The sequence below is a fragment of the Sinocyclocheilus anshuiensis genome, unplaced genomic scaffold (genome assembly GCF_001515605.1).
Source record: "Sinocyclocheilus anshuiensis isolate Anshui unplaced genomic scaffold, SAMN03320099.WGS_v1.1 scaffold679, whole genome shotgun sequence".
NCBI lineage: Eukaryota > Metazoa > Chordata > Actinopteri > Cypriniformes > Cyprinidae > Sinocyclocheilus > Sinocyclocheilus anshuiensis.
In genome coordinates, this window is record NW_015552592.1 from 219773 (window position 1) to 235360 (window position 15588).

General features: G+C 34.8%; 1 protein-coding gene across 1 annotated transcript in view; it reads left to right on the top strand.

The window, feature by feature from the left end:
• The window catches only part of LOC107665539 (UPF0577 protein KIAA1324-like), a 24963-nt gene that overhangs the window by 8271 nt on the left and 1104 nt on the right, over nucleotides 1-15588 (top strand). The window contains exons 9-22 of the mRNA XM_016456454.1: nucleotides 1484-1664; nucleotides 1785-1913; nucleotides 2096-2186; nucleotides 2453-2555; nucleotides 4695-4832; nucleotides 4924-5178; nucleotides 6144-6317; nucleotides 6392-6575; nucleotides 7726-7822; nucleotides 7981-8003; nucleotides 9429-9574; nucleotides 11482-11660; nucleotides 11749-11920; nucleotides 15559-15569. Coding sequence (XP_016311940.1) covers nucleotides 1484-1664; nucleotides 1785-1913; nucleotides 2096-2186; nucleotides 2453-2555; nucleotides 4695-4832; nucleotides 4924-5178; nucleotides 6144-6317; nucleotides 6392-6575; nucleotides 7726-7822; nucleotides 7981-8003; nucleotides 9429-9574; nucleotides 11482-11660; nucleotides 11749-11920; nucleotides 15559-15569 — 1883 coding nt within the window. The remainder of the gene's footprint in view (nucleotides 1-1483; nucleotides 1665-1784; nucleotides 1914-2095; nucleotides 2187-2452; nucleotides 2556-4694; nucleotides 4833-4923; nucleotides 5179-6143; nucleotides 6318-6391; nucleotides 6576-7725; nucleotides 7823-7980; nucleotides 8004-9428; nucleotides 9575-11481; nucleotides 11661-11748; nucleotides 11921-15558; nucleotides 15570-15588) is intronic.

Here is a 15588-nt window from a genome sequence, read left to right on the forward strand (position 1 = left end):
TAAAGCAAAACATTTAAAAAGTTTTTTGTTTTAATTTAGATGATTAGAGCTTCCAGCTCATGAAAGTCAAAAATCCAGTATCTCAAAATATTAGAATATTTCCTAAGATCAATCAAAAAAAGGGTAGACGGCTGAATTGACTTTGGACTTACTAAAACCTGATGGACCAACACCAGCAGATGTCACGGCACCAGAAATCATCTCTGACTTCGGACACTTCACACTGGACTTCCAGCAGCTTGGATTCTGTGCCTCTCCAATCTTCCCTCCAGACTCCAGACCTTGATTTTCAAATTAAATGCAAAATTTACTTTTATCTGAAAAGAGGACTTTGGACAACTTTGGACTTTGGACTGAGCAACAGTCCAGTTCTTTTTCTCCTTAGCCCAGGTAAGATGCTTCTGACATTGTTTCTGTTTCAGAAGTGGCTTGGTAGCCCTTTTCCTGAAGACATCTGAGCATGGTGACTCTTGATGCACTGACTCCAGCTTCAGTCCACTCCAGACTCCAGACTCCAGACCTTGATTTCCAGATGAAATGCAAAATTTACTTTTATCTGAAAAGAGGGCTTTGGACAACTTTGGACTTTGGACTGAGCAACAGTCCAGTTCTTTTTCTCCTTAGCCCAGGTAAGATGCTTCTGACATTGTTTCTGTTTCAGAAGTGGCTTGGTAGCCCCTTTCCTGAAGACGTCTGAGTTTTGGAAAAATTGGAACTTAAGACTGGTTTTGTGGTCCAGGGTCACAAATGTAAATATTCTAATATTTTGAGATACTAGATTTTTGACTTTCGTGAGCTGGAAGCTCTAATCATTAAAATTAAAACAAAAAAAACTTTTGAAATGTTTCACTTTACATGTAATGAATGTAAAATATATATAAGTTTCACTTTTTGAAATAAGTTACAAAAAATGAACTTTCACAATATTCACATTTTTTGAGATGCACCTGTGTGTGTGTGTATGTGTTTATATATATATATATAGAGAGAGAGAGAGAGAGAGAGAGAGAGTAATGTCGTAAAATAGTAATATTTTTATCTGACATTGTTTCTGTTTCAGAAGTGGCTTGGTAGCCCCTTTCCTGAAGACGTCTGAGTTTTGGAAAAATTGGAACTTAAGACTGGTTTTGTGGTCCAGGGTCACAAATGTAAATATTCTAATATTTTGAGATACTAGATTTTTGACTTTCGTGAGCTGGAAGCTCTAATCATTAAAATTAAAACAAAAAAAACTTTTGAAATGTTTCACTTTACATGTAATGAATGTAAAATATATATAAGTTTCACTTTTTGAAATAAGTTACAAAAAATGAACTTTCACAATATTCACATTTTTTGAGATGCACCTGTGTGTGTGTGTATGTGTTTATATATATATATATAGAGAGAGAGAGAGAGAGAGAGAGAGAGTAATGTCGTAAAATAGTAATATTTTTAATTTTCCATTTAAAATATTCAAGTATATAAATGCTGTCCCTCTCAGACTCAGGTCATGTATAAGTGGGTAGAGCCTCAGATTTGTTTGGCAGCTGCTGCTGGCGCAGTAACACTGCCACCTTCTGGTCAGCGTGAGCCTTGTCCACCCTGTAATCCTGGTTTCTATAACAACGACACTGCCACCTGTTCTCCCTGTCCACCCGGGACTTACTCTGATGGGGTCAAAGGTGAGAAACCATCCTGACATCTTAAAAAGGACGTATGAATTATGATTATTTCAAAAGCATGAACATCATTTCAAACAAACAGCCAAAAGATATTAAACATGGATTGTGTGGCATCTGTAGCATGCCAGCCTTGTCCAGCTGGCACGGAGCCTGTCCTCGTCTATGAGTACAAGTGGTGGAACGTGCTGCCTGCCAACATGAAGACATCCTGCTTCAACGTGGCCAACAACAATTGTGATGGATTGAATGGTGAGAGATTACATGAGTATGGTGGTACTATGTTACAGCATATGGCTGTAATGCTTGTTTTTACTGCTAGGTGTCGCTGTTGCATCACTGATCAATTTAAATGGGCTTTTCCACATGTTCTTATTTTTTGTGTACATTGTGTGCATAATACCTTCATATCTTGAACATTTTGTGTGTTTTAGGTTGGGAAGTAGCGGGTGATCATGTACAATCAGGAGCAGGTCGTTCAGATAACGATTATCTCATATTAACTCTCACGGTGCCTGGATTCAAGTGAGTCTTCAAGTACTTGTCCACCTCCACACAACTACACTGTTCAAGTGCTGCCCACTGCGCATTACGTTCATTAAAGCTCATTAAAGCCTTGTGTGATTAGCATGGTTAAAATGCTGTACATGAACGTTTCTGCTGTGTGAGTTGGTATTACAAGAACATAATGTCCTTTTGGTACAGAACTTGGTGTGTATGCAGAAGTGTTTGTCCTTACATAACATGTGCTGTCTGTTTAGAAATGAGTCTGTTACTGTTTGTCGTATCAGGTTGCCTGTGTCAGTTCGAGGAGCATCCGGCAGTGAGTACAGCCGGATCACTTTTGAGTTTGAAACCAGCTGCTCAGCTGACTGTGAGTTCTACTTCATGACGGTGAGCGTGTTTGCAGTTCTATTTGCTGTTTTTGTTTTTGATAGACCGTTTTATCTGCTTTTAAATGTGCACTCAAAATATTTGATGAAGTTTGGTACTTTTGACTTGTTAGCACTCTCATGACTGCTTGCAATTGGTTTGGAATGGAAACAAAATTGTATCCCCCCCACATTAACCCTTTTTGCCTACAGAAATATGTAAAATATACATTAAAACGCAAACCTTGTCTCCCCCCCTCCTATTACAGTCACAGTTAAATTTAGGGTTGGGGTAAAGTGTTGTTTATGGTTGGGTTTAGGTTGTATATTTTTGTGCGACAAAGATTGAATGAGTTATTGCAATTTTTCTGTAAGTAATTGTTGAAATTACTACAATTTCTAATGAGACTGGGTAGAATATGTTTAAAATCATGCACGTTCACATGAGATGAAGCTTCACAACGTATGCAAAAAAAAAAGAAAAATACTTAGTGCCCCTTTAAGTGCGCTCCTCATTTGGGAGTCACACTCATGGTCTTCGCGGTCAAAAGTGACCGGACACCTGAAATGTAACTTTTTTGTTTTTCTACAGTAAAATCAGTCTAATATATTTTTGTTCAATAATATTTTTTCCTTTGTATTTTGAGAGAATTTTATGGTACTAATTAATATCTATGCAATAATTGTGATACATTTTTCCCACTGAAAATAGTACACATTTTTTTTTAAAGTTATTTTTCAATTAATGCAGTATTTCAGATTAAAATAGAGACTAAGCCTTTAAAATCCAATTTTTGAAGGCAGAATAGCACCTCCTGGTGAGAGCAAAAAAAAAAAGAAAAAAACCTGTGATTTAATGGTGTAACCACTAGATTCCTGTATAGGACTATAGAGAGGCTTATGAATTCCCTAGTTGTTTTTATACATAATTGTTTACTTTTATTAGGTTGTGGATTTAAATGTATATTAAGGCATTCTCAAAGACTACTTTTTGTCAAGGTTTATATTTTTTGTTGTTTTAAATGTTGATTTGAAGTGTAGGGTTTTGCATTATTATTACTACATTCAAACCTGAACACAAAGTATTTTGTTACACAAAACATTAAAATTCTATAAAAATGTAACAAAAATGAACAGGAATGCTTTATCAGAGCTTAATCCTTCTGGGTCTGATCTGATTTTAACCTCTTATTTCAGTCTTCTGACTCATTTTGGCTGTATGGTTATAGCCATACCAATTCATTTGAGTATGTATAATTCTGTATGTGTGTGTCTGTGAGTGTGTGTGAGTGGATGTATCTGTTTTACACTCTTGATGTTTTAGAGTGTAACCCCTTCTTTTTTACTGCATTGTAGTTGAATTATTGATTTTATTTTACATAGTTGCAGTGTTACAGTCACACCAGTTCATAGGTGTGTGTGTGTGTGTAGAAGTGTGTGTCCGCGCGTGTGTGAGTTGGTGTGTTGATTTTGCACTCTAGATGTTTTAGAGTTTCACCCCTTCATTGCTGTGCAATTTTTTTCTCCATTGTGGGGGATTTGTAAACTGTACACAAATTTCTGTATTTTCGATTTTTTTCCCATTTCCCATGAATTTCCTATGGTCGGTCATTTTTGACCAATGACCATGAGTGTGACTCTTTTTTTTTTACGACTACTTAGCTTTTTCGAATCATGCCCTCAATTTTTTTATGTGTCATAAAAGTCACCAAGTTTCAAACCATTCTGGTGAAGCTACGATTTAAAAAAATTCAAAATGTGAAATTCTCCAGTCAGAAGTGACCGAAGACCGCACAAGTGTTTTAAAAACATTGTCCACCCCAAAAAAAAAAATGAAGATTAAGAAAAAATTAACCCATCATATGAATGCCTTATGTTGTTCCAAACCTGTATGAAGACCATTTGAAGAATTTTTTTGATTAAAATGGTATCGGGTCCCATTGGGTCCCACTGCATGGACAAAAATACTATAGAAGTCAATGGGAGCCGAAACGGTTTAGTTACCAACATTCTCTCAAATTATCCACAGAAGAAAGAAAGTCATAGAGGTTTGGAATGTAGATGATAAGTAATTGTACTATGTACTAAGCCTTTACGTTTACTAAAAGTGGTCAGACTTTAATTTCTTTTTAAAGTGTTATTGATTTTGTTGTTGCTTCAGGATGTGAACAGAAGGAGCACAAATGTCATTGAATCATGGGAGGGGAGTAAAAGCAAACAGAGTTACACACACATCATGACTGAAGACTCTTCTGTTGCGTTCACCTGGGCTTTTCAACGCACCAATCAGGCTAGTGATGTCAGTACAAATTCATTCACACTCACACTGATAAAAAAACATGTTTACAGAATGACAGTAGTCATAATAAGTCGTTCCCACTGTCCATCAGGTGCGTCAGTATGTAAATGACATGGTGAAGATTTACTCTGTGACTGTCACTAATGCCATGGATGGAGTGGCATCAGCGTGTCGGGCGTGTGCCCTGCAGGCTGGCTCCTCCTGTGTGCCCTGTCCAGCTGGACACTACATTGATAAAGAGACCAACCAGTGCCAAGAGTGCCCTCCTAATGCCGTCCTATCTGGGCATCACATCTATGGCAAAGAAGCGTGTCAGCCGTGTGGGCCAGGCAGCAAAAGCAACAAGGTATTTCAACTACTGTTTCTCTGTTTTTAGGTGGCAGAATAGCACTTATAAATATATCTAGAAATAAATTAAAACAAATTTATTTGTTTATTAATTAAATTTTTTGTCTTCTTACTAAATATAAAAATAATGAAACCGTAATAAATATAAAGAATAAAAAAATGTATACATTTATTATTATTATTATTGATATAATTTATTTTCTTTTTGAAACATGGCCCTTTCTATGGGGTAATATTGGTGATACTTTTAATTTTAATTATAATACGTTATATAATGTAATATTTTCAAAAGTTTGGCTAAGGACATTTATCACTATTCACTATAAATATTCAGAAGCTACTGAAAAAAATATGGTGAAGGGTCACTTTGTATGAAAAATGCTGTTAATTTAAGTCATTATGTAAATTGGTCAAATGTATCATTTTGAATTGAACAAACAAACAAACAAACAGATACATAAGTCTTAATTCCATTAGATTAGTGGTTGAGAAAATAGGCCTTACTGAAAGTGCTTCAGGAATAATGATAACTAATAAGTGTGTGACCAGTGTTTCCCATACATTGATTTATTTGTGGCAGCCCGCCACAATATCAAAACTGACCGCCACCAATAGCTTTTCCAAAAGGCTTTGACTTCGTTGAATAAACATGAGCACTGCACATTTCAAAATCGAAACCCGGTGCGGGTGTTTTTATATCACTGTATTTCTGAAGGAAACCGACTGTCTTCAGAAAATTTTCATTTCATTTTCATTTCATCTTGCATGTAATGTCTGATAAAGCAGTGTTTGTGAGCAGAGCGCTGCTTTGTGTACAGCCCTTACCGGGGAAACCTCTATTTCTCCCACTCTAAGCACCTCTTGCTGGCAGAGAATTAATTTGCATATATATGCCGCCACAAATAGAGTGTAAGTCTGTGGGAAACACTGCTGACCGTTCTCTCTTGAATGTTTCAATTTTAGGAGCACAGTGTGTGTTTCAGCGACTGTTTGTTCACATGCACTGACCAGAATCGGACACTTTGGTATGACTTCAGTGCTCTGAACTCCGCTGGGTCCATCATGAACGGGCCCAGCTTCACTGCGAAAGGCACAAAGTATTACCACCTCTTCAATATCAGCCTGTGTGGAGCTGAGGTACAACACCAACACCTGAAATAAGCAGAAATGACATAATAATGTTATTTATTCCTTCATCTGTCTTTTGTCAGGGTCACAAGGCTGCGGTCTGCAGAGATAATGTCACAAACCTGCCCAATGAGGACGCTGAAGGTGGTCAGCTGGGCAGTTCAGTGGAGGCTTTTCTCTGTCAATCAACGATTATCCCATCTGATGGGCGGGGCTTAAGAACAGCTCTTTCCTCTCAGTCCATTAGCCTGGCCGACACTTTTCAGGGTGAGATCATTTCATCATTTCAAAACTAAAAATGTATTCTGACTTCTTGATAGTGTAGCGTTTGTGATGTGCATGTCCATATTTCATTCATTTGAATTACTTACAATATACATTTTAGCAGACTTATTAGTAAGTTATGACATCAATTAAATGTTTAACAGACTTTCCATTATCTGTAAACAACGGAGAAAAGCATCCTTAATGGCTTATTTAATTATAAGTCAAATCCCGATGGGACTTCTAACTGAAGTAGAATCATTTGCAGTTTAATCATCAAAGCTCAGTAAGTATGAAATATCACCTATGAGCAAAAACAATGTCAGCGCTGCTGTTGTTAATGAGAAGACCACTTGGGGACTGTGGCAACTATAAAACATCTTCATGCAGTGTTATTTTTTTGTCTTTACTATCTGAATGCATTATATATGAGGACAATTATGCAAAATATATTTTTTATGTATACAAGAAACAGAATAGCAATGTTTTCCACACACCTTCCACATAAGTAATCCTGTAACACCCCAACATTCCTGCCTGGAAACAATATATTATGTAATATTTTACTTTTTTAATGTAATTATTATCTATTTAATGAAATTAATTAAATATAGCAATTTGTATTATTCTTTAAATATTCCATTAATATTTTATATGTTTGTTTGTATATTATTTTATAACATTTGTTTTATTATTATTAAAATAAAATACCATATAATGATTTTTTTCAGAAATATAATAATGAAAAAAATTCAAACATATGCATCAATGCATGTTTCCAACTTTAAGCATTATTGGGACCTAGATGGAACACAATATTCACATAAAAATCTTGTATGTTGTTATATGTTCTTTGTACGATTCAAAGGTGAACTCATGTTTTCATAAAACTGGTCAGAGCCATTAATTTTAGACAAGCTCCAGCCATTAAAAATGTGCTGTAGTTTTCTGTTGCTTTAATTCTACACAGTGCCTGTCATCTGTGTTCTCGGGTATAAAACTCAGCATATATAAAACGGGCTTCTTGTTTAGTGATAAATACGATTAATTACTTGAATCTACGGGTGGTCCTGCTTACTAAGCACTTCCTGCAGTGCTGCCTGTCACCCCCATGTGTCCTCTAAGACAGGTTGTGTGTGTGTTTGTGCCACAGGAGCCACCGTGGAGAAATCTCTTAACGGAATAACCACCAGACCAGAACTATTTCCATCTGCATCCGAGAGAATCCCAGATGTCCACTTCTTCTATCGGTACTGGCGTTTACGTCATCAAACCTAAAGTGCCTCTTAAAGTTCCTCTCATATGGTTATCTGGGGTTTTAGTTGTAGGGTTTTTTAATAAAGTTTGATGTATGTTCTTTTCCCTCTATCATCCATTACGTGTTTAATGGCGCCTTTTATTTGTAAAGATCTACACAGGTCACAACCTCATGTCCGACACACATATATATATATAAACAAGCACACTGCTGTTAATGCAGTTTAAATTTGGCACAGGGCATCTCCCATCATGCCGTATCAAATCACCTCACTGCAGGGTTACTGAGTTGATTTGTCTTGTTTTATTTGTATTAAATTTATTTTGGTTATTACCAAAGGTGCAGTCACTTATTTTGTTGCATTTATAATATAGATTATTAATATGAATGTAATTATTAGTCATATATTTTTATATATATTATTAATTATTGATTATTATGTTTATTTATAATTACATTAAAACTTTACAATAAATTACATTATTATGTAATTATTATGTTATCATTGTAAGTGTATTTATTTATTTATTTTTATGGATTGTTAATATTGTTGTAATTACTGTGTAATTACATGTATGATATATAACAATTATATTACATTACATCTATTATAATATTATAAAATGAGTTTCTCTAAACTTTTTTTTTAAACAGTGTTTAAGATCGCTCTAAGATGGTTTCATTCAGGGTCTCAAACAAAACCAGCACAATTGTTCATTAAAACTAATTAACATATTTTAATTAGTTGTAATAACTTTTAATTCATTAATTTAAAAAAACATTTATTTAAAAAAAACAACAACAAAAAACTAACAAACACTAGCTTTCTATTTTTTCTATTCTATCTACTTGTTTTTCTTTGTGTGTGTGTGTGTGTGTGTGTATAATATATGTATGTATGTGTGTATATGTATATATATATATATATATGTGTGTGTATATGTATATATATATGTGTATATGTGTGCATATGTATATGTGGGTATGTATATATGTATATGTGTATGTGTGTGTTTGTTTGTATGTATGTATGTATGTATGTATGTGTGTACTGTGTATGTGTATATGTATATATGTGTATATGTGTGTATATACAGTGGGTACGGAAAGTATTCAGACCCCCTTAAATTTTTCACTCTTTGTTATATTGCAGCCATTTGATATGTGTGTGTGTTTGTTTGTTTGTATGTATGTATGTATGTGTGTGTATGTGTGTATATGTATATATATGTGTATGTATTATATATGTATGTATATATATATATATATACACCTTGCTACATGTACTGTGTTAGGCTAACCGAGACTTGTCATTGCACTTATATATTGTTGCTCTTTTGTTAGTTTTGACTGCTTTTATTGTCCTCATTTGTAAGTCACTTTGGATAAAAGCGTCTGCTAAATGACTAAATAAATAAATAAATAAATAAAACTAGCCCCACTGTGTTTTTTTCCCCTATGGTTTTTCCTTCCATGATGGGTCCCCTCGGTTGAAAATGCATTACAAGGAGATTGCTAGAACCTGCGGACAAAAAAAAACAAAAAACCTGTGGCAACAAAAGTAGTGTAAAAGTAGCTCAATTCCAGTTTAGTTTGACTTCCTCTGTCCTGTGTCAGTGAGTGTCCTGCAGGGACCTGTGACGGCTGCACGTTCCACTTCCTGTGGGAGAGCTCTAGCGCATGCCCGCGCTGCACTGCTGTCGACTACCACGCCATTGAAGGAGCCTGTAAGGCAGGAGTGCAGGTACACTTTCATTAGTTCTGTTGATGAGTTACTGTATACAGTGTGTGTGTATTATATATATGTGTGTGTGTGTGTGTGTATATATATATATATATATATATTATTGACTGAGAAATTATTTATAATGATTGTGTACCAAGTGCAGTTAAAATTGGCTTTGGCAGGGAGCTGCAAGTTAAAACATACTTTAAATCAGATAATAGTCTGATCCTCACTGATGTAATGAAGTCAGTCTACTAAAGAAAAGCGTCTGTCGTGACTTGTGCATATTCTACTGAATTTATCATCAGACGTTTATCTAGGGGAAGTTTGTTTTCTTCAGAACTCCATGTGGTGACACACATGCGGAATATTCCTCACATTAAGCCGCCAAAACAACGATGAACAAAATCACAGTGGGTGTTCACGTGTTTGTGACAGGTGCAGTTTGAAAGATGATGATGACTAGCTTAAATGTGATGCTCGAGTGACACAAATAACTTCCTCGTATTGTTACAAGTAGAAAAGGGAAAAACTAAGTACATTACTGTTTTAAAGTCTGGTGTCAGTAAGTTTTTATTTTTATTTTTTTTAAATAAATTAATACTTTTATTCAGCAAGGATGCATTAAATCAAAAGTGACAGTCAAGACATTTACTATGTTACAAAAGATTTCCATTTCAAATAAATGTTGTTCTGTACAAGCTGCACAACTGTTTTTAGCATTGATAATAAAAGTAATGTTCCTTGAGCAGCAAATGACACTTCTTCTTCTGACACTGAAGAAAATTCAGCTTTGCATCACAAGAATAAATTACATTTTAAAATATATTAATATTTGTATTGTTTTATTTTTATTACATTTATTTAGTTTATTACCAAATGTGTGTGTTATTTATTTTGTAGCATTTATTAAAAAATGTAAAAAAAAAAAAAAAACTTTACTGACCCCTGATGCAAGGAGAGATCTAGGCAGGCAAAGACTTTTAGTAAAATTAAAAAATGTTGAAAACAAAACATCATAAATCATAGTGATAGCAATTACAGATGATAAAATTAAATATTAAAATTAAATAAAAAAATAAAAAATGGAAACAAAATCCAAACTGAGTATATTCTGCTAAAATTCTAAGAGAGTAATCTAAAATCTAAGTGTAATAACTTTGAAAAGCCAATTAGACCTATATATACTAGAGACTTATATCCTCTTATAACATCACGAGAAGTTTATGTCCAATCGATAAACGTCAGATACAAACATCTACGAATATTTTCCATCACTTAAATCACCTTGAAGTCAAGGCTGGGTCATAGATAAGATAAGATACAATAGATAAGATTAGATAAAAAAATATATAAATAAATAAAGATGGAGCTGTGGTTTTACACCTTTAGATACAGCAGATCTTAACAATCTTTAAATATCACTTTGCAAATACCAGTTCTTTGTTAAAGAACAGAACACTTAGTACCCAGAAAAACCGAGAAGACAAATTTAGCAAAACATCCTGGCATATAAAATATTTTTTTGGCTGAGAATAAGTTTCCATCATCCGATAAACACTTTTTAATCATAACAAGATGTACCTTTTATATGTGGAATCTAAAAGAAAATACTCCGTCAATGGAATACGAGTCTAAATGGAATGGATAACAATAAAAGAGAATAAATGTATAATACTCGAATATATGCCAGTAACATAAAACAGTAATATGAATATAATGTGGAGTAATAATGAAAGAATCATAAAGAATAACTCCTAATGAATATACTGTATAAATGAATATGAAAAATATAACAACATTGGAAATTTGCATTCACCAACCCCAAACCTTTGAACATAGTGTAGCTAAACAATGACGTTTTCATTATAGACCAAAAAAGCGCCCACAATTAACAATGTAATGATGCAAATTGTCATTCTAAGGACACCGTGTTTGTGTGGACTGAACCTCGCCTGTGTACTGGAGGACTGACTCTCCCGCTGAAGAGAACGTCTCCATGTGAGGCGATTGATTTCTGGATGAAGGTGGGCGCTGGGCTTGGAGCGTTCTGTGCTATTCTGCTCGTCTCCCTGACCAGCTACTTCTGGAAGAAGAACAAAAAGTATGATTCTTGTTTTTGGAGATATACTAACATCTCTTTTTGTTTATGCTAATAAGCTTTGTGCTTCTCTATCTTTGTGCTCTGATAGGCTGGAGTATAAGTATTCCAAACTCGTGATGTTGGCCAATAAAGAGTGCGAGTTACCAGCGGCGGACAGCTGTGCCATTATGGAAGGAGAAGGAGACGAGAACGAGGAGGAAGAAGTGGTTTATGCCAACAAGTCTTCTCTTCTGGCTAAACTAAAGGCTATTGCTACCAAGGTTGGCTAAACAACAGCAGGTTTAAATGCTTTCCTTTAAAGAAACATTGTGAATGGTGCCATAGCAAAAACAGTTAGCAAAGATGCTAACAATCTTTCCCAATGTTCTCCTGTCATTCTTTGATATTAAAGAGGCATAAAACCCAGAAAAACAAGTACTCAGTTTAAGAAAATAAGCTGATTAATGAAATTAGACATCAACACCACTGAACTTTATTGCTATACTAAATTTTTAAAAGGTTGAGTTTGTGCTGCACCAAACAGAACCGCAAGAATAATAGCTCTTCATTTACATTACATTTGCACATTTAGACAATGCTTTTATCCAAAGTGCTTTAAGTAAGAGGAACAAAAGCAATTAGTCAAGGAGCCAACAAGAGTTGTAATATAAAATATATTTATTTGACATCTAGATGCTAGAGAAGAGGAGAAATGCAGAGAAGAAAATTTTTTTTTCCTTTTACTTTTATTCAATAAGGATGCATTAAATTGATCAAAAGTAACAGTAAAGACATTTATAATGTTACAAAAGGTTTCTGGTTTAAATAAAGACTTTGGAATTGTCTAATTATCAAAAATAGTCAGTTTCCTTAAAACTATTAAGTAGGAAAAACTGTTTTCGCCACTAATAATAAAAATAATAATTTAGCACCGATAATAATTGAGCACCAAATCAGCATATCAGAATGATTTCTGAAGGATCATATGACCTCAAAGGAACACTCCACTATTTTTGAAAATAGGCTCATTTTCCAACTACCATAGAGCTAAACAGTTGAGTTTTACCGTTTTCGAATCCATTCAGCCAATCTCCAGGTCTGGAGGTAGCACTTTTAGCTGCAGCTTAGCATAGATCATTGAATCTGATTAGACCATTAGCATCTCGCTCAAAAATGACCGAAGAGTTTCTATATTTTTCCTGTTTAAAACTTGACTCTTCTGTAGTTACATCGTGTACTAAGACCGACAGAAAATGAAAAGTTCAGGCACTGCGTAATATCATTGCGCCTGCTGCACCCATGGTACTGCAGCAAAGTTCCTTGATTATTACGCCGGAATGAGAATATAGTTCCTAGCCATATCGGCCTAGAAAATCAGGGGAGTTGGAAAATGAGCCTATTTTCAAAAATAGTGGAGTGTTGCTTTAAAGACTGGACAAGGCTGTTGAAAATTCAGCTTTGCATCACAGGAATAACTTATATTTGAAAATATATTAAAATAGAAAACTGTTCTTTTAAATTGTAATATTTCACAATATTAAATTTTCTTATTGTATTTTTGAGCAAATAAATGCAGCATTGGTGAGCATAATAGTCTTCTTTAAAAACATTAAAAAAAAACTTTTTGTATTATTTAGTGACCTCTAATGGACATTCACGGAAGTGTTTTTGAAACACCCTGCAGTTTCTTCACAGCATTTCTGTTGAAATGACCTCAGTTCAACCCTCCCTGTACTCTTTTCCCTCTCCTTGCTTTTTCTTTGTCTTTCCCTCTTTCACCCTGCGCTAGCAGCCACTGCAGTCGGAAAGTTAGCTGCGAGTCTGCGTGAGGGTGGGTGTGTATATGCCTTGATGTTTAACTCGGGGCAGCTGAAGGAGCCACTGAGGGACTTCTAGAAACATCTGTAAGATTAAAGACTGTTGAGCTGCATTGGCATATGCGGCGTGTCACGGCCAATTAGAAGAGCGTTTGAGAGGGAGAGAGTTGAATTCAAGCGTCACTCTTCAGAACTTCCATTGTCACTAAAAGTCTCAAGCGTTCAGTCCTGAAAAATGCCGTATGACCCCCTTGGGAACGTGCTCAGATTTCCTGCAGTATATGGAGTCAGTTTTAGTCCTGTAATTATCGAGGAAGTTAATTAAGAGAATAATCTGTCCAAATCGAGAGGAATGAATCAATCATGTTCCTGATGACTGGTTGGCCTTAGATAAACCCTGCTGAATGGGGAAAAAATGTATTAGCTGGTCTCCCAGACTGGTTTTAGCTGGGTTTTGGGTACTTTGGGCCAGCTTGGTCAGGCTGAAAGACCAGCTTAAACTAACTTGGACTGGTTTTTAACCCAGCGTAAAACAATTGCAACGTTTGTAAAAAAAACAAAAACAAAAAAACTATCAAATAATACCTAACTTTTGCTAAGTATGGGTTAAAAACTACACATAAAAATAGCTGACACTTTATCAGAACGACACTTTTGGTGGACAAATATCAGATATTAACAGAAATCTGAACAAGTTTATCTATTCATGAAATATGTATTTGACATACAATATTAAAAAAAAGATATTTCTGTGTCTAATGATAGGAAAAGTCTTGTATGTGAAAGTACATAAATTTGAGACCATTTTTAAAGTGTAGCAAAACTTATGAGGCATTTTCTGTTGTTCTCACAGTGGAGTGTATGAATAAAACTATACAAAAATATACTTTTTTCAGCTGTATTCTGAGAGGTATAAAAATACATAAAAAATATTTATTTTATTTAATTTTATTTATTTAATGCTAATTATTTAATTAATTTGTATTAAAAATGAATACATTTTACTTAAAACTGCTGTCATATGAATATTCATAACTGTATTCTTACTGGTTGAAATATTTTATTTTTCAAGTACATTTGTGTGCTGAGTGTTATAAATTCAAAGGTTCTCAAAATATACAGATGCAAATTTTGCCAAAACAAAGTAGTTTTTATAACTAATGACATCCTAAAGACAAAGGGTGAAAAACAAATAATGAATATCAATGTTTAGGTCTTTGAGGGTTAATAATTTTGTTTTTAGTGATTTTTTGTTGTTGTTGTTTTTTTGTTTTTTTTTATTGAAAAGTCAACATATTTTGTAGTGAAATCGTTTCCAGAGGTGGAGAAAGTTAATACGATGTGGTTACAAAATACAAGAAGACAAAAATATTTTGATTTGGAAAAATGTACACATGAATCATTCACAATAAGACCAGGAATGTGTATTCATCGTAAATCGGGTCTATTTTAATATTACGTTGACTCCAAACAAGATAGCACTACTTGTGAGGAATTTAGCAAGGAATTTGCTAAGCTGATGGCACAAAATATTGAGCTAATACGCTATTAAGAAATAAACAACACACAAATATTGTGTAAAATAGTGCAATTAAAACTTTCAGTTTTGAATGCAACGTACATTTTTAGTCAACGTTTCTCTCAGCTTAAGGGATCTACCATCTTGAATGGATTTTTCACTGCGCTTGCCAAAAAGATTTTTTTAAATGCAGGATATTATTGTTGGCTACCTTTTAGAACAGGCTTTGCGTAGGGAGCGTGCCGGTGGTGCATTAAAATACTGTCTATGTAGGAAACTAGGTTTCATAACCAAACTTATGTGTGAATAACAGCGTTCCAGAAATCTGTGCCATACAGAGGCAGTTGCAGGTCATTTGTCTTTCTGTTTAACAGACCTAGCGATTTGATTTGCACGCTGGTTGTCCTGGTAACGCGCGGTGTCCGCAGACAGTCCTTGGCCTTTGCAGGGCAGGCTTTTCAAAGGGAGGCGACCTTGACGAAGAGGCCGATTCTGCACTCCGTTTGTGTACATTTGTCGCGCTCGCGTTCAGCGATTTGTTCCCATTTCGCCTGCGTTTTCAAAACCTTGTTCCTGTTTCTAGGGCAACAAGAAGAGCGGTGAAGCCGTCCAA